Source organism: Elaeis guineensis, chromosome 6, assembly GCF_000442705.2.
Source record: "Elaeis guineensis isolate ETL-2024a chromosome 6, EG11, whole genome shotgun sequence".
NCBI lineage: Eukaryota > Viridiplantae > Streptophyta > Magnoliopsida > Arecales > Arecaceae > Elaeis > Elaeis guineensis.
In genome coordinates, this window is record NC_025998.2 from 19,406,546 (window position 1) to 19,432,438 (window position 25,893).

Genomic DNA, 25,893 nt, shown 5'->3' on the forward strand with positions numbered 1-25,893 from the left:
CCCATGGACCAATACAAATGTTTTTTTTTTTAACAAAAAAAAGCAACTATTTATTTCAAAAAGTATATATTAGTTAAAATAAATAACATCAGCCAGCATAAATCAATCCCAAAGCAAGGTTCGGAGTAATAAGTTTTGTGTTCTTGGTAAGAGTCTAGCTATGTCTCCCATCAATAAAACCAACTCACTTGCACATAAAAAAAAAGGCATGGAGTAGCAATTAATGTACTAAGGTGGTTTTGATTAAAAAGGCCAGCGGGGCGAAGGCAAGGAAGTCACCAAACAATATAAACAAAGGATAAACAGTCACAGCACAGGCCGGGACAAGCGCAATCCAAGTCTCCACGAGTGTTTGGGGATTTTGTTCCCAGTATTGTCTTCCCCTCTCCTTGGGATGTCCGCAACCAACCCATCCCTTCTCCTATTCCCCTATTTATATAGGAAACAAAAACTAAGCAATACAATATTATACCACCATTATTTAAATCATTCGTCTTGTCCTCCTCTCTGTGAGCAGCTATGACTCCTTCCCTTTCCCCACCTACCTTATTTTCTTAAACCTCTCTTTCTGTTGGTATAAATATACACTTAGCCCATCCCACCATGCACTCAATATTCCCCTCCCTTCCTCTCCTCCATCTCCTCTCCTCCTACCTCTCTCTCTCTCTCTCTCTTTCTCTCTCTGTGTTCTTGGTTCTCTCTGTCTATAGTTATATTTGAGAATGACTGAGATGGTAAAAGAGATGGCAGGGATCCAGTGCCAGAGCAAGCCCACCATCACCACAAGCCCGCGCCTGAAGCTCTTCGGCTTCCAGGTGTCGGAGGACGAGGAGGCGGACTACCAGTCACCGCCGAAGGGCGCGGCCACCTCCGACCCCTCCTCCACCATCACCGCCGCCACGGCCGCCGGCGACGGGAGGAAGTACGAGTGCCAGTACTGCTGCCGGGAGTTCGCCAACTCGCAGGCGCTGGGAGGCCACCAGAACGCCCACAAGAAGGAGCGTCAGCAGCTGAAGCGCGCCCAGTTCCACCACCACCACACCGCCGCCCCCGGCCACCGCTCGCCGACCGGCGCCCTGTACCCCGGCAACCCCATAGCCTCCGCCTTCGCCCCCCCTCCGCACCTCCTCTCCGTCGGTGGCGCCGCCGCCGCCTCCCTCGTGGGCCCCACCACCTCCCCTCCGCCGGCCAGCAGCTGGGTCTACTACTCCCGTGCGGGCCCACCCTTCCAACTGTCGCCGGCCGCCTGCTTCGTCCCCTCCGCCCCGCGGGCGGCGCCGGCGTATGCCGCCAGCTACTCCCAGCAGGCCGTGCCCGGGATGTACGGCACCGGCCTCCGCTCCTACGACGAAGACCGGCCGGTCGAGGAGCCCTCGACAGCCCGGTTCTCCGGTTCGGCTCCGGAGGGCGGGGGAGGAGCGCCGCCGGACGAGACGTACGGGCTGGACCTCCACCTCAGCCTCGCCCCTGCTGGCTCTTGACTCGGTCTCCACTCGGACTCCAGCGTGGACTCATCTGCCTCGTATCATGAGATATATATAATATGTTCTATGGTGGATTTGATCCTGTAAATTGCACCTTATTTTTTCGTTCTAATTTCTACGATTCTAATTTTGTTCCATTCAATGAATGGCTTCTTCCCGCCACTAGAATTAAAAAATTCTTAGCAAAACAATCTTTTATTAAAAAACAAATAAAGGTTAATATATATTATATCGCCATGAATGCGTACGTTGCGAGTTGGGACTGAGTTGGCGAGTTGACCCGCTAGACCGAATTGGCTGGGAAAAAATAAAAAATAAAAAATTCGCCACCTGAAACATAAGCTGGCCAGGGATAACGTCAACCATACATTTTGAACACGTAGACGTAGACGTTGGACGTGTGTCAGGGAAGCACAGGATAACGCGGTGAAACGATTCAAGGTCACCACAGCTCGTACCAGATCGGATCCCGACAACGTTCGTGGAATCCAAAGTACCTGAATACCAGTCTGAAGAGGATTCCAAGTATTGTACGATGATAACACTCCCCACTTCTCACCATATATACCTTTTATTTGTTTATATGCAGTGCATAAAAAAGAAAAGGTGGCAGCTATTTTAATTAATTAAGCGTTGGCAATAAGGTAACGAATTTTAGGTGTAAAGCTTCAGGAACAACTGGACGTGGGACACTCCAGCAGTCTCGTACGTGAAGGCCACACTGCTTCACATATTTTGAAGTTGCTTCATAGGACCTGGTTATGGGGCTTTTAATGAGTCATGCTGGTGCAAATATATTTAAAAAATTAAGGGCATCCAATATATTAGTCCAATAAATACAAAAAATAGCAGCTTCATTAGATCATTTTAAGATACGTATCGCCTAAAATAATGGTTTTGGACAATTTGGAGCAAAGTGTCCCTTGCTAGACTTTCTTTTGGCATGGAGATTGGCTCTCGTCTCAACAATCTATATAAACTGGGAGCCAGGAGGGACCCTTACATTTGAAAATAGAGTGGGTTAGCTCACATGACTCTTTAAATATGTCGTTGGAGCTTAGCTTACGTGAGGAATTGATGGAATGTCCTTGGAGAACAACTGCTCCGGTCCTCCCATAGTCTGATTCCTGTCACCTTCGCTTGATATGGACCATCCAACCTACAAGCCCCCCAAGTTTCATGTGTTCACTTTGCCTGAACACATGAAAATGGTTAGGGGTTCAAATTATAGCATACAGGATCAGCGTTAGATGGCTACAATTTATTATGTAAAAATACGATGATACCCTTTTTTGATAATAAAGCTACGTGTGCGTGTGTGTGTGTGATATCTTTTTAGTGTAACTTGACAGTATTATCTTTTTGCATTAATACCCCAAAAATTCTAGCATTCAATTATATTGCAAAGAGATATATATTTGCATAAATTTTTCAAGAGTATAAATACAAAACAGCAATAATATTATTTTTTTAGCCTAACTTAACAGTATTATCTTTTTGCATTAATACTCCAAAAATTCTAGCATTCAATTATATTGCAAAAGATATATATTTGCATAAATTTTTCGAGAGTACGAATACAAAAGAGCAATAATATTATTTTATACTTAAAATAGTTATTTGATAATACCATCAGTGAAATATCTAATGGAAGGGCATCAATGAAACAAAGATGCTGATTTGAGAGATATATATGGATAATAAGCTTTCAAAGAACATAATATACCATAAGTGATATTTGCAAATATATGAATATATATTTGTATGATCCTAATTTCTCTGCCTTGCATTTGAAAACCCTAGCTATCAAATATCCCATCCTACATGCCATAGTGAAGTTCATATAAAACCAAGTAACACACCCATGTGTCATCGTTACTAGTATTCAACACATGCCTTGCATTTGATTGAAAAGGGGATTGGTCCCCTCCATGGCACTTCTTAGCTCTATCACAATAACCACCAAATATCTAGATAAAAATACCAAGAAAAATATGTGCAAAAGCTTATATGTTTTTTTCCTCATAAAGCAGATAAATTAAATCATGCAAGATTAATAAATATATCTATAGGAGTCAACAAACAAAATATTTAATAATAAAATAAGAATATTTTTCAAAGAATCCGATAATATGATGCCAGTCTAAGTAACTATATAAGACATCATCCACCAGCTGCACTATTAGCTTCATTATTTTTGGAGCCAAGCTCCTTGTGGGACAACTCTAGACATTTGTTATGCTTTCTTGTACTGTATAGACTAGTAGGGTTTAATTAACAATAAAAAAATAAAAGAGACACCAAATTTTTCCTATGGCTCACATATTTTATAATATTAGTTAAGATAATACGTGTGAAGTTCACACCAGGCCTATTTAACTTGATCTTCCAATTTTATTTCTCGGTTGTACTCAATTACACAGCAAAATAAGAGTCCACTTTGTGTATAACAGGCCCATTTTAAAAGAGCTAGAAATGTAGCCAGCGCCAGATTTATTATTATTATTATTATTATTATTGGGGAATAGAAATTATTAGTTGGACTAAATGCACCACGGACTAATCCAACTAGAAAGCAACATGTGTAATACTAATCCTTTTCCCCTCCTCTTTCTTCTTTTCATGTGTGTAATAACAATACGCGCCAGGTTGAATGTATTAATGATCCATGGTAAACCTTATCCAACTAATAATTTCTCATTAGAGAGGGGTGTTAACCCTGTCCCTTATCATGTAACCCACAACTTCTCTGCTCTTGGGTCGAAACAGAGGCCCTCGGAAATATTAAGCCTAATGCCTAAGAAATCGGAGTCCAGAACAATGAAGGCCTTGAACCAGGGTCGACATCTTTTGAAATCAAACCCCCACCTCCTGCCTTAAAGTGATAACAGGTGATACCATCCAAATTAAAGCATGGTACTATAGACCACACCAAGTCACATGTCCCTAGGTGTCTATCAAATTTATTGTCATGTAAACAAGGTTGACTAATTATATTAGCATGTGGGGTGGTGGAGCCAAACCTTGATTCTGATGGTAGTTGAATTTTCTACAGAATTTGCGGCAAGAGCTGAGTGATGATGCCTCAACGGTCACACCTAGCCATATACTTGGAGGAGGTTTTGGTTTGAATCTTGTGGACAGTGGTGCATATGATGTCGGTCATTCGCTTCAGATGGATCTTGCCTCCGTTTCAAAAAGAACACATGATGTGTTTCTCTTACCTCAGCATTTATTGTTCAAACATTTGGACAAGCAAGAGTACCAAACCCTCTCACCATCCCTGCACTTTAGTTTCTTGACTTGACGGACCAACCAAACAAAAATACTCAATATCTTCCAACTTGTCTCTAAAACTCTCTGCACATTTCATCATCCGAAGGACCTAAACCTTCCAAACCTGAGAAATAGCGAGCCTGGTTTCTTTTCCCCACCAACATCCAATGACGCAGGACGGTATAGAATTCCCCATGTTGGCCTTTTTAAGTGCAGCATCTCAAATCGGCAACTCATAATTCCACGCCTAATAAGCGAATGGGATAACCTGTCCTTTACCTTGTCAAATAAGCATCTGGCCAAGGTTTCAATTCAAGCGGATCGCTTTCCCTGAGACGGCCACCAAAGGGAAATCTCAAAAAAGTAGATACGCTAAGGTCCTCAATTATTATTATTAATATTGATATTATTAATATTATTTTGTAAGGCCTCTATTCGAGGGTGGGGCCACCACTAGATTTATGACCCCACAACACATCTACATATATCCGGGTATCACGCTCTACCGCCATCCAATCGCCGAAAGTCACACTGTGAAATTGTTAATATACGAGAGCCTACTACGGCCAAGTCTTTGAGCTTTGAAGTGGAGCTAGCATAATAAAAGCCTCCAAGGGTTTCCAGGGATAAATGCTATAGGGTCAAGAAAGGATTTGAAATCGAATAGGGGAATTGAAAGAGGTTCCCACCATACAATAATGGAGCTAGAAAACTTGGATTTGAGGGAAAGAAGCTTCTTTCTTTTGGGCATCGACATTGGCTATCATCCATCATACTTTAACAGAACCGGTTGGGCCGGGAGGCAAATGGTCAATTCCCCCCCCTTTGAAATCAGCTCAAAAAGTGTAGGATCCCTCCCTTATATTGGTATGGTTGTTGGAGAACCGCTTCTTCTCACCTATCAGAGAGAAACACCGTGATTAGATGAAATAATACTCCAGCCTTTTTATAATCATGGCCCTTACTATTTTGTCCACAAGAAATGATTTGATGTAATATGATATGCTGCTTGCATGGACCCCAACCCAAACAGTGTGGCACCTTTTCCAGCCACGAAAAGCCTGATAATCGTGTTCGTGTGAGGTCCATACATTACGAGTTCCAGCTAGTGGGGATCTGCCATATTATACGAATTCCTGGTCCCAGTTTCTGTATCAGGATGTCTTTATTTTCGGATTTGGTCAAAGATTATGCTAGAAAAGTCTGATGGCATGGTGTCAACCGCATGTTGTCATCATTCTTGGTTAAGCTGTAAGAGTAGGGATTTCTGAAGCCATGAGTAGAAGAAATCGTGGGGTGCATTACTGAAGGGTTTTCTAAAAGATTAGGAGAAAGTTATTGGAGGATTGATTCCCCATTTCGTGGATTTGTGACTCTAGAGTAGTAATATAAGTCTCACTATCTGGCAGCTAGACTATCAGGTTTCTTGCAACATCCTCTCTAATTTAAAGCTGCCATGTCCAGGAATTAGATATCGAACTTTCAAAGATTGATGTCATAACAGTTGTTGATGATTAACGCTTCCTGTTCTCTTTTGAAGCTGTCTCTACCTGACACTGAGCTTCAGAGAATTGGAGAAAGTTTTGATGATGTTGCTGGCAATGATGATGATGATGATGATTGAAACAGGCAACCAACTGCATGCTTCGGACCCACTCATCCATGGGTAAGTTGAGACGTTGCTTGAACCCTATCATAGGCTTGGCAAAGTCAAAGATTTAGGTCGTTGGTCTTGTTGGATCTTGTCATGGTTCATTCGATCACAGCCGAATTTATAATGTAAACCTTTCTGCCCTCATCCAACAACTGCTTTAACATCATTGTATGCAGCACAAGAGGATTATCTTCAAGTGGGAGCATGAACGATGAGAACATTAGGAATTCAAATTTTCTAAAGCAAGGATAACATTACTATGGCAACTAAACTTTCAGGGGACTTTGATGGTCTGGTCCCAGCTTTAAGCCTAAACATGTCACCCTTTTTTGCTCTTTGAACGTCCCGCTGAAGGACATGCATAAGAAACAATCAAAATAAAAAACAAAATATCGGAAGGCAGTTTCTGAATAACAGATTAATGAACAATACAGATATAATTCGAAAATTTCAGGATTCTTGTCTGTCAAAGAGCCACGAGACTACAATCCAATACAAGCATATCACCACTCAACCCCACCAACCCTGACTGGTTCGTAAATTAGGCCCCACAACCACCCTCACTCCTCTCTCAATGTGTCACAACCTCTGATTTGTATTTTTCAAGGTTTTTCACAAAACCAAATGAACAAACCCTCTCATTAACTTGCTAAATATGCATTCAGCGAAATAATTTAATTGGAAGCTGAATTCAATGATAACAAACAAAAACACTGGCCAGCAAACAATATATGACAGCAAAACTTATGATACTAGCAGAGCCCAGAGAAAATAATTGAGAAGTGACACAGAAAAGCTTTGAGACTTTGGCAGGGCAATGATACATATATGAGCAGATAATGAAAAGGTGACATCATCTTCCTACTGTACGACCACCTTAATCTCCTCCATGTCATCTTGGAGAACAAATGTTCAAGCCTTCTTATCGGAGCGGTTAAGATTGAGATTAAACCATTTCTTTTTGTTAGATTTATCTTTCCCATCAACACTTCCATCCTCTACTGGGCTTTCAGACCTGGTCTCTTCATTGCAATGTTTGCTGCTGCCACTAGCATTTCCACTGACATTGACCACTGTTCGTACAGTGGTAAATGAGGAGTGGATACTGTCCCTTTGTTTCAGCAATTCATCAACCTGCAAAGGAATTGTATACAGCCCAAGCAAGTAACCAAGGGCAAGGATAATGATTAAGGTCATTTGATGCAGCAGGAAGACACCAAATAATCATGCTTGACGCTAACATAGCAATGAGGATTTCCAAAGGATGTTAATAAAAGAACAAAATGATTCTCTCGAAATCGTGTAACTTATACAAGATTTGTGAAGCTCTACAAAACAGCAATGAATTATAAAAATGATGAGGGTATAAGAATACATGTACTTTAACAGTTGTTAGTACTAGTAGTCTTGACAAGACAACCGTGTAATTCATGGCTGGCCTGCATTAAGGGCCAACCCTTGGTCAATATTTTTTGCACCATTCATTTGATGAAGTTGTTTCCAATGTCAACAGGTGCTCGGTGCGTCTTCTCAGAGTAATGGGGGATTCAAATGCAAATTCAATATCATGACAAAAACGTTTATAGGGAACATAGAACAGCAATAGGCAACATATAGTGATCATTGATGTCAACTGAGACATACCATATACAAGAGAAAAGCTGTCGATGACAATTTAAACTGAATAGACCAGAGTAACTTTGATGAAATGGATTGATGTTTCCAAAAAGTGTGATTTTCTTTTTACTTGGCTCTAGGACAAAAATTTTGTGCACTAATATGGCTGCGATGTTCAATGGACTATGGATATTGGGCAATTGAGAGGGTCGAAACTATAAAAACAGTGAGGCAGATGTGGGTACAAGCATTAGTGCTTGGCAAGAAAAGCAACAAGTACCTTAAAGGAATTGCAAGAGAATTGCACCTAGGATTGTTAAACCATTTGAGGAACTTCATAAAATAGGTATCAAGATGAGCAACAAAATTTCAGGCCTCAATAAGGTCAGCATCTTGGATGTATTTAAGCGTTAACAAAATGAGCAATAACATCAATGGAAGCAGCACAAATGACTACAAAAGCTGAAACTGATACTGTAACATGGCTCACAGTTGAAGAAGAAGCCCACATTATTTTCCAATCTGAGTTTTAGGTTGGGGGTGTGGGGTGACCGAAAATATGCATTGTCATGTGGCTTTCTGCAGAGTTTGAATACATATTCTGTCCACAGTTTTTAGTGTGGAATATTCAACCCAAGAATGACGTTAACTTTTTGGAGGATAACAGACCACATGAAGAGAGAGGTCTTGGATTCTGTTCTCCCAAAGAAACATCAATAATATAACAAACTTGTTACCTTTAAAGTAGAGAAGAAATAGTAGTTCTTTGGAGGATAACAGAACAAGAGAAATAGTAGTTCCTTGGAAGATATATAAACCACCATCCTTTTGCCCTAATATCATTCAGAAGTAGGAAGGCTGTTTTCATAGTGTTTAGGACTTTAAGTGCTTATGTGCTTTTGTTAGATAACAAATTTATCTAATATATTAATAACATTATTGTGGTTATTATTATTGATGCTTACAGATTGCTTTTCTTGGCTATATCTGTTTGTCACTTCCTGAAAGCGTGCCAAAGCCTGCACAACAATACAAAAGCAGGTTTGTAAGGGTTATCTCATGCTACATTTGATAACAGAAAATCATAGCTTCCTACTTTTCTATATTCCGTTTCAAACTGGCGCAGGTCATTTCTCTTAGATAAAATTTTAGCCTCAATCTCCTTGAGTTTCTGGGTTGTATCTTCATAAGTTTTTGCGCACATAGCCTCAATGGTATAGGTGGCTGGTTTAAAAAAATTATCACCTGAAAGAAATAGAACAGATGGAATATCACAAGTCAACAATTTCATATACTATAAAATGAAGATCTAAGAAAAGGATGTCAGGAAGTTCAGACCATAAACTGCAAATATGTGAGTGCCAGGTTTCAATTCAGACACTTCACAAGGTTGCAGACCTTCCAATCTTTTGAAAAAAGCAGCCTCAGGATCTTTGGCCATTGCTAACTGTACCAATGAAAAGTGAACTAACCATTAATCCCCAATTTTTTGCTTATAACCATGAGAAAAGATTGCCTACTAATTTGAGATGACAAAGCTCCATACCGCGTTCACTGTTGAGTCCATACGGTAAACTTGAAAATGTAAAAAGAACATTCCAGCAGATGTTACCTTGCCAGTCTTCTCACTATCCTCCTGAATGGGAAAGAGAAAGCTGGATGTTATATTAACAACAAAAGTATTTATGAGTCAAAAGCAGCACATGATCTTTGAAAGCAACCAAGCAACAAGAGAAATTTACATATATAGTTACCACATTGTAAATTCTTGCTGTCATAGAATACATCTAAATTCTAAGCTTACAAACACAACTGAATTACACGTATTGAAAGAAAACAGTATGTTGCCATTGAACCATTAAACTCATTTGTCATGAACAAAACACGATCTAAAATTAAACTAAAAGCAAATATATTATCCGACTTCTCCAAAAAGGCTGCATAAATTCTAATCACAGATCCTAATGCACCAATTATTGTCAAGGAGGCGCGCTAATATATTTAACAACTAAATCAAAGGACACATAACATGCTCATTGAAGATAATTTCCAGTTAAGGAAAAAATCTTACTCTTTCTGTTTTCTTGTATTAGGCGTGTAGTATTAACTTTTATACATATAGTACAAAAATACATCTCAGAATACAGCAGTTTAAAGGTTCATACATGCATTAACATTTTAACATCAATTAGTATCTACATTGTAAATAAATTATATAGACTTGTTGTTGCTAGAAGATTGTCTCACCACAACTTATGAAGTGATTTGGATGTTCAATAGGCCACCCAGGCAGGTTTGTTGGCTGTTAGATGATTGTTTCACTAACATGGCCAAAAGAATGGCAATCATACTCAATCGAAATTTAGCTTAAAACACAGGATCACTGATTATTTTATGTATGGACTACCTGATGACTGATTATTTAGACTATATATATATATATATATATAGTGCTAGTAAAATGTAAATTTGGATATTTTGTCTGTTCAACAATTATCTGTTTTAAAATTATAATTCCTAATAGCCATTTGATTTAGTTTTCACTTTTCAGAAAGTAATGAATCTAAATTGTGTCAACTCACAAAGTTTGCAAGCTGGTTACAAGGAGCAAATAAGTGAATCATAATATTATTTGCAATCAAGACCATTGGTTTGAACTCTAATATGCAGCTGCTGACATCTAACCTTGAGTTGGGTCACTTCTAGCCAGAGATAGCATAGGTTAGTTGCTAGGATATACTTAGATGAATCCCTAGTTAAAGTTTGATTTTTGTCCTACTTTCAGACTAAGTTTCAGCTATAACTTCTTTTAAGCCTGTGACATGGTGTCCAATCATCTGGTTAAGATGAACTATAGATGATTTTGGAGTTCATCCTCAATAAGCCAACATGATCAAGATATATACATGTATATGTACATACATATACATGTATATGTACATATACATGTATATATAGATATGTATGTACACACATATATCTACATGTATGTATGCATGTATGTCTACGTATAACATCTAAATAAGAATTTTCTACTAAAGAGTTAGTGTTGTTTAGCTTTTTTTCAAAATGAAAATGCTTTGCAGACTAGGATATGTGACATTTCATCCTAGATTTCAGATTTTAGCAATGTTTGGTATAATAAAATTTATGAGATCTTAAGACTTGAGGAAACCAAAGCATTTAAAAGCTGCTATTTACCGCCAAAAATTGGAAATTGCACTAAAGCTGCAAATTCTTAAAAAATAAAATTTTGGGTATTTTTATTGAACTCAAATAGAAGTAACCAACCTAGCTAGGTGTTTTGACCTATTTTGCCTATAAATAGAAGCAGTGAGGATAGGTTAGGTTAAGAGAAGGATAGATAGACTAGAAAGAGAGGAAGAGGAGGATAAGCGGAACGGAACTTGGATAAAGATTATGGGTTTCATTTGAATCATGCAGTAACTTCTCCATGTTCCTCAAATTTATGTTTTGTGTTTATGAATCTTATAGTCCATTCCAAGTTGATGTTTTATCCTAAAAATTTCAAGTTACATATTTTTTAAAAAAACTGTAAATCATTTGTAAGCACAATTATCAACAATTATGAATTTAAATTATATCTTGTGTTTTTTAACCTTATAATCAATTTCAAACCTGGGTATCATTTTGAAACTCCAAAAAAGACCTAGTCAATTTTCAAAGCTCAGGGTTTTTTTGTCTTTTGAATTTTGTTACAATTTGAAGCTTATATATTTTTTAAAGGTTTAAACCACAAGATTATTTCCAAAACTCAGGGTTTCATTTGAATTTCTGGACTCTAAGATTGCCTCAGTTTTTAAATCTCTTTCAGACATTGAAATTCATAATTAATTGCAAAGATCAAGACTTAGTCTTCTTTACAGATTTGGTTTCTATGTTGGTTTGAAATTTATTTTTTGAACTCCATTGAAAATTTCAAATCATGAGTTTTTTAAATTGATATTTTTGAACTTAAAAATGTTTTGACTAGAGATTATATTTGTATTAGAAATGTTTTGACTTGAGGTTATATTTGTATTAGAACCTGTTCTACATCCATTTATCTTCATAGAAGCATTATAATGTATGCTCCCTGCAGCACTTGTGAAATTCTTTCAACTCTGAAAAATAGAATCAAACATGAAGGTTACATATGAAACTCTAGACATGTAGTATATTGGGCATCATTTGAATTAGTGTTGGGGATTTATGTGGATATCTAGCTAGGTGGTAAATGTTGTCCAAGTCTAATATGACCTCAAAGGCTTGTGCAGCAACATCCAGTTTCTTGATGAGCATAAATGTGGTCTCATTTTTATGCTAGCAATAAGGATTCATTTAGCATCGAGTGTATGCATAAACATTGTAGGAAAATGTTAAATCGCATGAAAGATTAGCGTTTTCTGAATTTCAAAATGTGTTTTGGTCATTCGTAGTATCTCATTTATTATTAGAACAATGACAAATGGCATTTTTGTTATCAAACATTATCAACAAACATCTGAACTTTCTAATGGTAACTGATTCAAATGCTGTATCTTAAACTTCATTGGTTTTCAAATGAAAACTCAAATTTTTTTGACCATGCTAAAAGTTTGCTTGCTGAGATGTGTAGATTGCTTCATTTATCGTACAATCCTTTTAAAGTGATTGATAAGGGATACAGTGCCTCTTGAAAAAAAAAAAGAGTCAATGTTTTGAAGTACCTTTTGGATCTAGTGATTACTGGCACAAAATCAGCACCACACTAGTTTGTGCTTTTGTTTGTTGAAGGTATAGTATTTTGTATATTAAGAAATGTTAAATTTCATAACTGGATTTTATTTAAAAATTGTTGGTTACTCATACATTTTAAATATGCTCTATTTGCTCAGATGATTTCTTTATGTGAGGTTAAATATTATTGATATTTTTGATTGATTATGATAGTCATATCACAAGATCCAAGTCTTTGATCATGACCACCTCAATGAAATGCATTTTTTGGATGTGTTTGATGCACCAAATAGGCTAATTTTCGCCAAGCAATTATGACGAACCTATATATTAGGACAAAGGCCATCTTCGGGATAGCAAAGACGAATTACCTAAAAATTACTATCTTATTCTTCTATATTCACCCTTTCCTCTATTCTTCTTTTGGATGGATTTCTGATCACGTAAGACTTGAGATTTCACCTCCATAATACATATACGATCCCCTAGGATAATGAATTCAAACTTAGTTTGTATGCACCAAATATATTCTAGTTTCAGAATTAAATAAGAATTTGCATCTGAAATGAACATCAAATCACATCTTGTGGAGAATGATCATGCCTATCTATCTAAAGTTGCAAAGCCCTACCTAAGTATTCAAAAAAAGTGCAGATCTAGCTTAAGCGAAATTAGAAACTTAACTCACCCTGACCATCAGGAATTCTAGCCTAAATTCCAACCATGTCAGGAGGGGGAAAAGAGAGTGATAAAAGAGAACAAGGAGCTATAGAAGAGAGGAGGTATTGGTAGACTATCTTACCAAGAAGCTTCAATTTATTGGACCTGCAACCAACACTTCAAAAAGAGTGATAAAAGAGAACAATGAGCTAAAGAAGAAAGGAGGTATTGTAGACCATCTTACCACGAAGCTTCAATTTATTGTACCTGTAACCAACACTCAAAAACAGACATTGGTATGGCACTTGATACAGGTCCATAAGAAGAAATTCTTAAATATTGAATGGATCTGACACTTAGACATGCACACGTACCCAATGCATGTACAAGTGTCCATGTAACATGGTTGGTAGAGTAAGCCATGGGAGCTAGGGTTTTGATTGACAAGTAATTTGAAATTGGCTGGGGGGAAATTGTAGGTAGATGGATAAACAAGCTAGATCATCCAACAAGAAATAGAAAGATGGGAGAGGGATACAGGAAGAAGAGGAAAAGAGATGGAAGGAAATAGGAAGGGGTGGGGGAGGAGGGAGAGCGAGAGAGAGAGAGAGAGTTGGGAGGATAAGAGGAAAGTAGTGGGGTGCTTCAGTTAGATGCTAATTTTTGGCATGTCCAGACATGATTCAAGGAGTATTTGGACAAATAGTTGTGATTCCACAGTTTGGTAAGATTTTGTGATTAGATATCTTACAAGGAGATATTTTCTTGTCTAGATTGAGAATCAACAATATCGTGTTTAGCCAAGACATAGTATAATATCTTATTTTATATCATATTCGTTATATTAAACTAATATATTATAATTGTATATTATATGCTATATCATATTGCATTTATTATACTATACCATATTACATCAGATAATATTAAATTATATCAACCATATCACATCATATGTTACAAGTTTTGAGCTCTCCCTAGGATTGGCTTGAGCTAAGGATGATTATTAATGTGACATGTGCCCATGTCAATTTGGGCCCATCATTATATGTGCATTATGCCGTATTATCCCAACATTTGGCATGCGCTAGCACAAGAAGATAAACAGGTCTATAAAAAGATTTCCCAATGGGAATGCTATCGTAAGCTAGTTTAGGCCTTATTTTCTCCCCCAACATAGACCAATTTCTTTTGCCATCATAACCAGTCAACTTGGTATGTACTGTAGACACAGTACATGAGCATTAAATCATTAGCAAAAGGCAGCTAATCAGAACCAAATCTATCTCAGGGTCGAAAATCTGGGCCCAACCGTCCAACCAACATCCAACTAAAGCCCATTCAAGGGCCATCACCAGCCCTATCAATGTACTTTTAAACGAAAACAGTTTTCATGAAATTTTCAAAACAACAGCACCAGCAAACAAAATAACGTGACTGACAATACAGGTTAAATTGTTACTACATCCTTGGGGTAGTTTTTCCCCAAAAAGAAAAAGCATCAAATAGAAGATGCAAATCTTGCCAAAAGAATCATACAGTTGTGCTTTATAATCATAAAAAACTTTAGGAGCAGGATCAATAGCTACAAGAACTATAATCACCTGTAAAGCTAACCCATAACCTCCATTTGCTTCTTGTTCAAAGTAAAGAAGCTGTTACAATAAAAAAAGCAACGTCATGTAAAAAATGGAAGTTCCACAAAAGAGTTTAAATTAGCATATTAAAAAGATCACAGCAAAAAAGCAAAAAGAAAAGCAACATTGGACTCCCATTAATTCTTTAACATCATACTGAAGACACAAATTGTTTATGTAAAAACTTTGTGCTTTATGCACCTTGAATTTACTTTGTGCAGCTGATGTAACTCTAATAACTATTCCTGCCTGGGCTTGTTCATCATTAATTGTCACACCAAAAAAATGAGCACATTGTTTATCAACCTGCATTGACATGAAAAGTTTTTCAAAAAAATTCCACCCCACCCCAAAAAAAAAGACACAAATATATTAAAAAAAAAAAAAAGAAAAGAAACCTTCATCTCAAGAGAAAGATCAGCAGATAAAGCACCTTTCCATTGACAGATGTTCCAATAGGAAGTGGTCTGACTGTCACAGTTCCATTTAGAGCTTCTTCAAGAACAGTAGCAGAAATTGTAGTCTTGATAGGAACTCCCAGCTTGCTGATGATATGATAGAATCAGATACAAGCCTACATGAAAACTCAACCAGATCTTATAATTTAATAATCACCTGAAAAGTGCTGCGAACATTGTATTTACAGTCCCAAGGTTGGACAAGTCGATCTCCATATCCATGCCATCACTTTCTAAAGCCTGGGTCAGAACATATTGCATGAGTCACATCATAGCAATCTTTCAAGCATCAACAAGAATAGGAACAAATTGTTGTTCAACACTAGTTAGTGGCTCCAAAATCAAATGAAAAGTGCAGTGATTGAACCAGGAAGACTGAAAAATAAATTAAACAACAAAAGTACAAAACTTGATTACATGTTTACTGAAAGAATTAATTCTATTGATCATATCATGCATGAAGGAAAGAAAACTTCAAAAAAGTAGGATAGGGAAATCAAAATCCTTCACATAAACTCACTGAGTTCGACATGCTCATACTTGTACACCCAGGTTTCCCTCAAATAATGCCCTTGCAATGTTGTGCCTTGTGACCCTTGCTTTGGGACAAAGCATCGTGTGCCCTGCACCATCCCAAGCATATGTCAGTGCAGTTTTTCATCTGTCCATGACATTATGAATCTACTCTCCATTGTCTACATGATTGACTCCCTTGGGCACCTCATCAAATATGTCCTCGGGAATTATAAGAAAGAGACCTTTCACCACCCTCTTACCAAGTGTAGATGCTGCCCATACTTATGATGATGACTTGGAGAGGCCCCAGTTCACATGTTATGAACATAGAGCAGTGAGCCTACCATATTGGCTGCCATAGTACAGAGCCTCCTGACATCAACCATCCAATCCATTCTTCTGTTGATGCTTCAAACTTATGCAACTGTGATAGATGCATCAGCCACACTCCTGAGGAGTGGACGTACTGACCCCACCCACAGCCAGATGTTAGTTTTATCAGAGACCATATCGACTGCCTATTGTGTGCCCACTTCAGCTCCGCCCACCTTCCATAGGACTAAATGGCACAGATTGCTGAACAACAAAGTCAACTACTCCATAGCACTACCATATCACCATTTGGACATGATTCGTTGACTCTCTTTTCCTGTCTCCAACAATCCACTCAGATATTGGACCCCAAAGTTCTTCCCATCATATGACCCCGCTTGTAACTTTTCTTGATACTGAGTGCCAACCACTTTAATGTTCCAATGTAGCATAGTCCAATGACTTAGGATTAGATGAGTCTCTAAACCTAAAATTTACTTTTAGATATTTTTATCTATTTTCTGGCACAGTTTGGATCTTAGCTTTCTAAGATTGTATGATGAGATTGTATGGTTATTTTAACTAAATTACAAATCTGCCTCAATGAGATAATGAACACATTTTGACCAACTAATCTTGATCTAAAGGTGCAATGATGGGTGTTGGGTGGATGTCTGGCCAGGACACCACCTCCCAAGATCCTTTCAGTACCACGCGATGCAGCAGGAAGAAAGAAGAAACAAAAGAAAAGAAAAAACAATCAAAATACGTGGATCAGCCACAAAAGGGCTCGCCTCTACGGGGCATGCAAACTTCACTATGAAAAAGAAAATTTTACAAGAGGAGACCTCACCCTCAAACCTTGTACACCCAATTCTCTCTCACCTGAAGTTCCCCTCACAAAAGCTCTCTCTTTCTTGGAGACCCCCTGAACCCCTGAAGAGCCTGGCGACCGCTGTCCAGGAGCCTCCTGCTCCTTCTCTCACAACGCTCTCGTCTCTCTCTCTCTTCTCGGATTCGTACGGCGCGAGAAAACCAACCCTCTCCACTTCTCTGTTTCGTCACAGGGTTTTATAGACCTTAATCACGACTTAGATCGTGATTAGGACTCCTTAATCAACCCAAATCACGTCCCAGACCGTCCAATCAAGACCGAGAGCCACCCATGCCGTCGGATCGCGCTCCGGTCCACGGAATAGTACCGTGGACCGCGAGAAATGCGTGGGAAACGCCCACGCGGTCCACAGGCCCCGCCATGGACCTCCCGGTCCACGGTGGACCGGGGCAAGGGGGCCAGCAGGCCGCTGGCCTTGGCCGGCCCGCGCGCGGGCCTGGGCCGCGCGCCCGCCTGGGCCGCGCCCCCCCCGCGCGCCCGCCTGGGCCGCGCCCCCCCCGCGCGGGCCTGGGTCGCGTGTCCCGAGCGCCTCCGCCTGCGGCCGCGCCGCTGCCGCCCGCCGCCGGTTGCCAGCGGTCCTCCGCCGCCTCGATTCTCGTGCCGACTTCAAAAACTCGTATCTCCTCCATCCGAGCTCCGATTCAGATGATCTTGATCTCGTTGGACTCCGTTTTTCGCCGTGAACCTCGCTGTGGGCTAAATCTTGAGGCGTCAAATCCTAACAATCTCCACCTCGACTCGATATTCGGCCTCCTCCAAACTCGAGAGCTTCTAGATCTCCTCGCCCCCATGCCCTGGGGCAATCGCCTGCTGATCATGGATGGGCAAACATGGGAGTCGAGCCAGGCTGCTCGATCCCATCTCCGTCGTATGCTGTGCTCCTCCTGACCTGAGACCTGCTCGGGGCATCATCCTGCGGCAATAGGAATCTTACATTGCGACGTCGCCTCTCGTCCTTCCGAGTCTCCTTTCTCGTGCCCGATCCGCCTCCTGGAGCTCCACCTCGCTCTGGGCTCCACCTGGCTCCCGAAGCTCCACCTCGTACTGGGCTCCCTGCTAGGTAATAATGTCCTCTGCTCCCCTTCTTCCCCTCCAGCACAATCCTATCGCCGCGTAGCACCCTCAGGATTCCTCCACTAGCTACCGTCCTGTAGCCTTTCAAATCCAGTCTGCTAAGTGAGATAAGATTCCGTCTGAAATCGGGTATGTATCGGACCTCCCCCAATCTCACTGCACCGTCATGTGTCCTCCAGCTGATCGTCCCAATGCCTCTGATCGCACAGCTCGATCCATCCGGCAGATATACAGTACTCTCACTGTTCTCCAGAGAGTCAAACTGCTCCTCTCTGCAACACACATGATAAGGGCATGCAGAATCTAATATCCACTGCTGGGAAGAAGTAGATACCTCATCAGATATCTCCAGGACATCTCCATCTGAATCGCTGCCGGCCGTCGCTACAGCAGCCACCGTCCAATTTTTCAGTTGAGGGCAATCTCTGGCTAGATGTCCCAACTCCTCACACCGGTAACACCTGATTTTGCTCAAGTCCCTCCTGGACTTGGACCGCCCTCGTTGCGATCTCCTGTCGCTCCGTCTACCGCCTCCTGCACCTCCAGAAGCCACCAAAGCTGAGCTACCGCCACCTGAGCTCAAAGCTAGATTCTCCCTCCTGAGAATCTCGTTCTGGAGTATCGCCGCGGTGACCTCGTCCATCTTGATAGTGCTCTTCCCCACTAAAAGAGCAGTCACCAAGGACTCGTCGAAAGGGGAAGCGACGCCAGCAAAACCAGCGCCCTGATCTTCTCCTCAACGTTCTAGCCAACGCTGAGAATGTCGGTGAGGATCTTCTGGAAGTGGCTCAGATGCTCCTGTACGCTCTGTCCCTCAATCATCCGCAGTTGGTAAAACTGCCTCCAGAGGAAAAGAGTATTGGTGAGAGACTTTGCCATGTACAACTCCTCGAGCTTCGACCACAGCACCGTCGGAGAAGTCTCGCTCAGCACATGGATCACCACCTCATCCGTCGGGTACATGCGGATGGTACTCACCGTCTGCATCTGTAGCTGTTTTCAATCCCGCACCTCCATGGTGGTCGGCTTCTCATCGCACAAGAGAGCATCAATCAACCCCTGTTGGATGAGCACGTCCTTCACCCTTGCCTGCCGCAAGGAGAAATTGCTCTTACCATCGAACTTGTTGATCTCCATCTTGATTGTTCCTGTTTTCTCCATCTTCAGTCTTGCTCACCACCGCTGCAATCTGCGTCCTTGTACCGTCTTGCTCTGATACCACTTGTTGGATGGATGTCTGACCAGGACACCACCTCCCAAGATCCTTTCAGTACCACGCGATGCAGCAGAATGAAAGAAGAAATAAAACAAAAGAAAAAACAATCAAAATACGTGGATCAGCCACAAAAGGGCTCGCCTCCGCGGGGCATGCAAACTTCACTATGAAAAAGAAAATTTTACAAGAGGAGACCTCACCCTCAACCCTTGTACACCCAATTCTCTCTCACCTGAAATTCCCCTCACAAAAGCTCTCTCTTTCTTGGAGACCCCCTGAACCCCTGAAGAGCCTGGCGACCACTGTCCAGGAGCCTCCTGCTCCTTCTCTCACAGCGCTCCCGTCTCTCTCTCTTCTCGGATTCGTACGGCGCGAGAAAACCAACCCTCTCCACTTCTCTGTTTCGTCACAGGGTTTTATAGACCTTAATCATGACTTAGATCGTGATTAGGACTCCTTAATCAACCCAAATCACGTCCCAGACCATCCAATCAAGACCGGGAGCCACCCATGCCGTCGGATCGCGCTCCGGTCCACGGAATAGTACCGTGGACTGCGAGAAACGCGTGGGAAACGCCCACGCGGTCCACAGGCCCCGCCGTGGACCTCCCGGTCCACGGTGGACCGGGGCAAGGGGGCCAGCAGGCCACTGGCCTGGGCCGGCCCGCGCGCGCGGGCCTGCGCGCGCCTGGGCCGCGCGCCCGCCTGGGCCGCGGCCCCCCCCCCCGCGCGGGCCTGGGTCGCGCGTCCCGCGCACCTCCGCCTGCGGCCGCGCCGCTGCCGCCCGCCGCCGGCGGTCCTCCTCCGCCTCGATTCTCGTGCCGACTTCAAAAGCTCGTATCTCCTCCATCCGAGCTCCGATTCAGGTGATCTTGGTCTCGTTGGACTCCGTTTTTCGCCGCGAACCTCGCTGTGGGCTCAATGTGGGCTGAATCTTGAGGCGTCAAATCCTAACAATGGGATTAGGGTATAAATTTTCATGCATTTTAAACTTGAGTTTAGTTATGAGTTAGAATAAAACTAAACAAACCAATGGTTTAGATTAGTCTTGGTTTATTAGGAATTAAATCATTAAGGCCTAGAATGCACATGGTTCCAAGTCAACCTGAGAACCAAACTGAAGCAACCTTGTTGAGTCAACTTGCTTCAGGTTTTAACATAGATCAGTTCAGTTGCAGTTCTTGTTTTAAAAACCCAGTTCAATTGGTTCAGCTCCGAGTCAAGGAGTCGACTAACCAAATCTATCCACACCGCATTTATGCATGCATATCAAAGAGATGAATAATTAGCAGTAAATACAGTTTAATCTGCACGTTTACTAGGAAAGTTTATTAAGAATTACATACTTCTATATGAAACCAGCGATGCTAATCCTTCAGCACTTCAATGTTCCAATTCTCTTTTCCAATACTCAATTTAGTTTTACAAAATCAGTTGTCCTAGAATGAACTAAATAGCCATGCATACAGATTGCAAAAATATAAATGCTTTATCATTGCATAGTAATTGTTTCATTAAAAGATTACCTTAACCTCTTATTTGTCTAAAGAAGATACAAGGAAGCAGAATATTTTCATGGCAGATTTTGAGTTGATGGAATAAACAAATGCAGTTAATCACATGGAATCGATACCATTAGTGTTGCAACAACACATGGACCACGGTATCTATGATGCTTCAAGTAAATATTGCAGATCACATTAAATATCCATACTAATATTGCAGTTTTGTGAAATTCAATAGTCAAAAGGGCATTCACCTCGAAGCCAGCAGTATCATATTGCCTTCTTTTCTCTGGATCTGATAAGATGCTATAGGAATATGCAACTTCTTTGAAAAGTTCTGAAGCTTCAGGGTTGCTCACATTCTTGTCTGGATGATATCTGTTTATAACAGGATTTCAGTTATTTTCCGCTGAGATGCATAAACTATTTTCTACTTGAATTGCACATATGTCCAACAAAATTGGTAGTTTTATATCATAACTGACACAGTAAACTGCTAAGATGAAGATAAGGTGTAAGATGCAGTATGATCATATGTGGGTAGAACTTTTACATGATCAACATATGAACACCCAATGTACAAGTAAAATGTAAACAATAAATTCATTCACAACCATGTAAATGACGGCCTAAAGAGAAAAGTAACCACAAATCATAACCACGATCAACAAGTGCTATCTACTTGGGAACATGGAACCTTCATTGTTATTCACTCCTTAAAAAGGCAAACTACATAATGAAAGAGAAATTGTTAAAAGTCACAACTTTCAAATAGAAATTTTAAACTTTCCCACTTCCATAATTACTCTACAAATTCAAGAGCGAAGTCCAATCTTGTAAGCATACAACCCTATTAATCCAACAAAGGTTCACAATCTTGATACCAAACCCTATACCAATATCATCTTGGTACAGTGTCAGAAAACCCAGTACTAGGGTCCATTCAGCATACCAATACATGATACATTCACTGTACTGATTCAGTACTAGTATGGTATTGTATGCCCAATATGCGCCGGTAGGGATCTATATGGCATACCATGAATTCAAGTGACCCCATCACTTCATCCAAAAGTAGTAAGGCAAGTGAATGTCCCATACTATATTTATTTCTCGTTACCTAACAACAGACTCACTTTTGGGTTTTCCCACCAACTCCTTTCATTTCTGTATGTGCTGGTGCTACTTAGAGTGTTAAAGCAACACTAGGTAGGGCTACAGGTTTATTAAAAAAGAAAGGCCCCAAGTTTTCTTGTTAATGAAACATTATATATTGTGTATGAATTTGGACAAAGGATCCCTTCAGGTCTCACATTTCCCCACTTGACCAGAATACTGACCAATCCACATAAGGAGGGTGCTTAGGATTGCATAGCAAAATGGACAACTATTATGCAGTCAGGAACATATTGAGACTGCATAGAATCGATGCAGAATGTCTGGGGCACTTGTATATAATTTCTATTTCATACAATTTTAGCACTATTTGGTTGAGGCTTTTCAAGTGCATTTATACCAGAATTCCTTTGGGAGCTCCACCTTCCATCCTTCATTGGTTCCTAATTAAAGGAACCAAGATACTTACAAGTTTATCAATAATTCTAAAAGTTTACTGATGCAGTGATTGAACAAATTCCAGAAGTACTTCTCCCCTTGGTTTACCATACACTTCACCATCCTTCCCCCTCGTACCAAATAACTTAACAACATAACTCATTTAAACAAAGTGCCTACAGTGTACACTGCACTAAACATTTTGCCAAATAAATCCACAAGGTTAAAATCCATATAGCTGATACTTGCTTGATTAATATTTGGACCTTTTATAATCTCATATGACGACTGGCTTCACTCTTAAATAATTAAATGACATATTAGTGGCACATTATCTAACCATGAATGGTTGCCAAATGCCTAACATGATGTGACCATGAAGGATGAGGACAAGGTTAGATCAACATCAACTACTTCGTTATTTATCTAGTTTATTTTCTGTGCTATTTATTTTATGTATATATATCAACAGCCACTATGATATGACAAGAAAATAGAAGTGGATTACCAATGGAGCCATATGCCCTAAAATCCACTTCTAGAGCTGTTAGTTATGAATACATGCATATGTTTCGCATGTTGCATTTATGAAAATAAGAACTGCATCCTTGCCTCTCACATCGATTTACAATGTCCATAGATACTGTAACTCAAAAGAGCCACGTGGCTAGCAGTATGGCTATGCTCAAGAGGATCAACCTCTATATAACCATGAAAGCTTACTGAGTACCAAGGGTGAGTTGGGGTATGTTGACAAATAGGATTCATTATTCGGACCTGTAGTTATGTCAATCTATTAGAAACTTGAAATTACATTACAAGAGGATCTTGTAAAGGTCAACCTAGAAGCCAACTGGATTATTTTTCCCAATAGGTAGGTGCACTTGCGATTGCAAGGAAATGCCCAGATGACTCCCAGGGCTTAGAAAGCAGCCCACTAATAATTATCATATAGATGATGTTGTCGATTTTGAGTCACCTAAAGTTATTTAGCCAAGCATAAGTTGTACTACAAACTGCTCAACCTGTGATGTGATCTTCACAGTTCTAGAATGAGTCGCAATTAGAACCAAGTTGTTTCTGATATTTGTTAAACCACTTTATCATTCATCTCATTAATCAAAGGTTGCAGCAGGAGGTGTGTGAGACGTGTGGAGGAGCAAAGTCCATGCCAGCATGCTGCTCATCTTGTACATCCCAAGGCCATGATGTGCAACTGAAACAACATTCAATGATGAAGTTCAACAAGCATTAGACCTAACCAACTCCCTACGTGAGTCATTTCTTCATGTTGAAAGGTCTAAACTACTATGTTCAATATAGTCTTTCAATTTCCAAGCCTTCGATACATACACATGCATGCATGTGCGCATCTGTTTATGAGGACAGCATTGCTGACCTCATATTTGAGGGGTAAAAGGTTCGGTGGTGGTAGTGGTGGCGGCAGCAGGTGGTGATTTAGGATAGCATTTGGATGCTTTATGTCATGAGCTTAGGATTTCACTAATGCTGATTAAGGGCCTAGATTAATTTATCTCTTAAGAGTGGTAAAAATGGCTCATGTAAGATTTGACTCCAATTGTCTCCTTGCTTGTGGGAATTCCAGCTACCCCATTCCCCACCACCTTTTTTCTTCTCCCTCCACTGTTTCTTCTACCAATCTTTTGAATCCACAACCTTGTAACTCAACTTTCTTCTTCATTCGCTGTTTCTTCTACCAATCTTTTGAATCCACAACCTTGTAACTCAACTAGTGGAAGGACCTGTATTAACATGTGAAAGAGAACTATGGTTCTTTTGTATTCTAATGTAAGTAAAGATTTCAGTAACCAGAAAGATCCAACAAAGAGAGCTCATAGTAAGGATCCAAAATCTCCCTTCAAACATCCCATGAATACCAACGTAATCATTCATAAGTTGAGGAAGAAACTAGTAATTACGTCCCGAAATAAATAATTGTTGGAAAATCCTCTTTCTCTTTATTTTAGATTCAACAAATTTTACAGGTAGTAACTTTCCATTATAATTTATCTAACTCTTCAATTTGTGTATGATTTGTATGATCCTTCTCTCAGCATTCTCTTTCGCTTTTCTATTCAATTTTTCAACAAGGATTCATTCTGCAAAATCATCAGAACTTACTATAAATTACATTTTCAATCATTCTTGCTAAAACAAGCTTGCATGCAAGATCAAAAATAAGATGCGAAATAGACAACAATCGCATATAGAACATCAAATGTTCAAAGCCAAATTTCCAGATGTGATAATGAATCATTAGAAGAGAAGGGAGAAAGATAAATTCTTACTTGAGAGCAAGCTTCCTGTAGGCGGACTTGATTTCCTGATCCGACGAATCTCTCGAAACGCACAACACCTCGTAGGGATCCCGACGAACGGCGGGCGCCGAAGGACCTTCCGACGCCATCCCCGAGGCTCTCTCTTTCTCTCTCTCTCTCTGTGTACCTTCGCCCCCTCCCAAATCTCCTCAAATCTCAATTTCCTTTCCCTTCCCTCCACCAACCCCACAACCCCTCCGAGCTCCGAATCCTCACAGAAACCTAGAGCGACCGCCACATCGTCAGCCGGGCCCAGCGGCGAAGAATCGAAGCCGGAGGATGACAGATCGAAAGGCGTACCTGGGATGAGAGATCTCTGGCTGCCGGAATTGAATTGGGTGGAGCGAAAACAAAGAGGTTTCTTCTTCTTCTTCTTCCGTCGAGGAAGCTACTAATATTTAATCTCTATTTTTATTATTGCTCCAAAAATAGCCGCGCCTCTGGTTTGTTTCTCTTTCCAAAATCTAATTCTTTGCTCGCCTACCCTTCTTCCTCGCTCGGCAGCCAGCCCAGCGAGGAGGATTGGGGCAGCAGCTGGGTACGAGACGATCATGTAGGAGTGGCAATTGTAGCCGGCCCAGTGGATTTTCCATTCGAACCCGATCCAAATGAGACAAATTTTATCTCATTCGGCCCTAGCACGGATATGGTTTCTGGATAAGTAGGTTTGGATCGGATTTATATATTTTATCCCGAATCCGATCTCATATCATTTTAGTTTAAATTTCTCCTCCTAATATTATAATAAATTTAAAATATTTGAATGATCCAATCAAATTCGATTCGTTCGATCTGATTCATACCATCTATTTTATCTAATCCGACCCGATTCGAAGTGGATTAGATGGTTATGGATTTGAGTTTTTTATTGCAATATGGATATTAGCATTGATCGATATGATCCGTATTAGTTGCCATCTCCAAATGATGATGGATCATGTGTATAAGATTCAAAAAAAAAATAATTTAAATTTAAA

At 40.4% G+C, this 25,893-nt stretch overlaps 2 protein-coding genes across 4 annotated transcripts; one reads left to right on the forward strand and one right to left on the reverse strand.

Annotated features, from left to right (window-relative positions):
* Nucleotides 1-373: 373 nt before the first annotated feature.
* LOC105033779 (zinc finger protein GIS3) lies at nt 374-1,630 on the forward strand. Its single transcript, XM_010908699.2, has one exon. The coding sequence runs from the start codon at nt 723-725 to the stop codon at nt 1,479-1,481; it is 759 nt and encodes a 252-aa protein (XP_010907001.2). The 5' UTR covers nt 374-722; the 3' UTR covers nt 1,482-1,630.
* A 5,425-nt stretch (nt 1,631-7,055) lies between these two features.
* On the reverse strand, nt 7,056-25,475 carry LOC105033780 (chaperone protein dnaJ 15). 3 transcript variants are annotated; one of them, XM_073259321.1, is made up of 12 exons: nt 25,217-25,475; nt 24,887-25,138; nt 21,278-21,401; nt 15,663-15,745; nt 15,481-15,592; nt 15,249-15,353; nt 15,015-15,065; nt 9,578-9,667; nt 9,370-9,478; nt 9,128-9,276; nt 8,997-9,050; nt 7,056-7,548 (listed from the first exon to the last, which is right to left on the reverse strand). In XM_073259321.1, the coding sequence occupies exons 2-12, from the start codon at nt 25,003-25,005 to the stop codon at nt 7,327-7,329; spliced, it is 1,218 nt and encodes a 405-aa protein (XP_073115422.1). In that variant the 5' UTR covers nt 25,006-25,138; nt 25,217-25,475; the 3' UTR covers nt 7,056-7,326. The 3 variants fall into 3 exon arrangements, with proteins under 3 accessions (XP_073115422.1, XP_073115424.1, XP_073115423.1); XM_073259323.1 differs by lacking the exon at nt 15,249-15,353; XM_073259322.1 differs by having other exon boundaries at nt 24,887-25,472.
* Between the last annotated feature and the right edge of the window lie 418 nt (nt 25,476-25,893).

Coding starts and splice junctions, on each gene's coding strand:
- LOC105033779 (XM_010908699.2), top strand. CDS start 723: ATGACTGAGATGGTAAAAGAGATGGCAGGGATCCAGTGCCAGAGCAAG.
- LOC105033780 (XM_073259321.1), bottom strand. CDS start 25,005: ATGGCGTCGGAAGGTCCTTCGGCGCCCGCCGTTCGTCGGGATCCCTAC. Junction 15,746..21,277: donor ATGATACTGCTGGCTTCGAG/GTGAATGCCCTT, acceptor GTTCTGACCCAG/GCTTTAGAAAGTGATGGCAT. Junction 15,066..15,248: donor CTGCACAAAGTAAATTCAAG/GTGCATAAAGCA, acceptor TTATTGTAACAG/CTTCTTTACTTTGAACAAGA.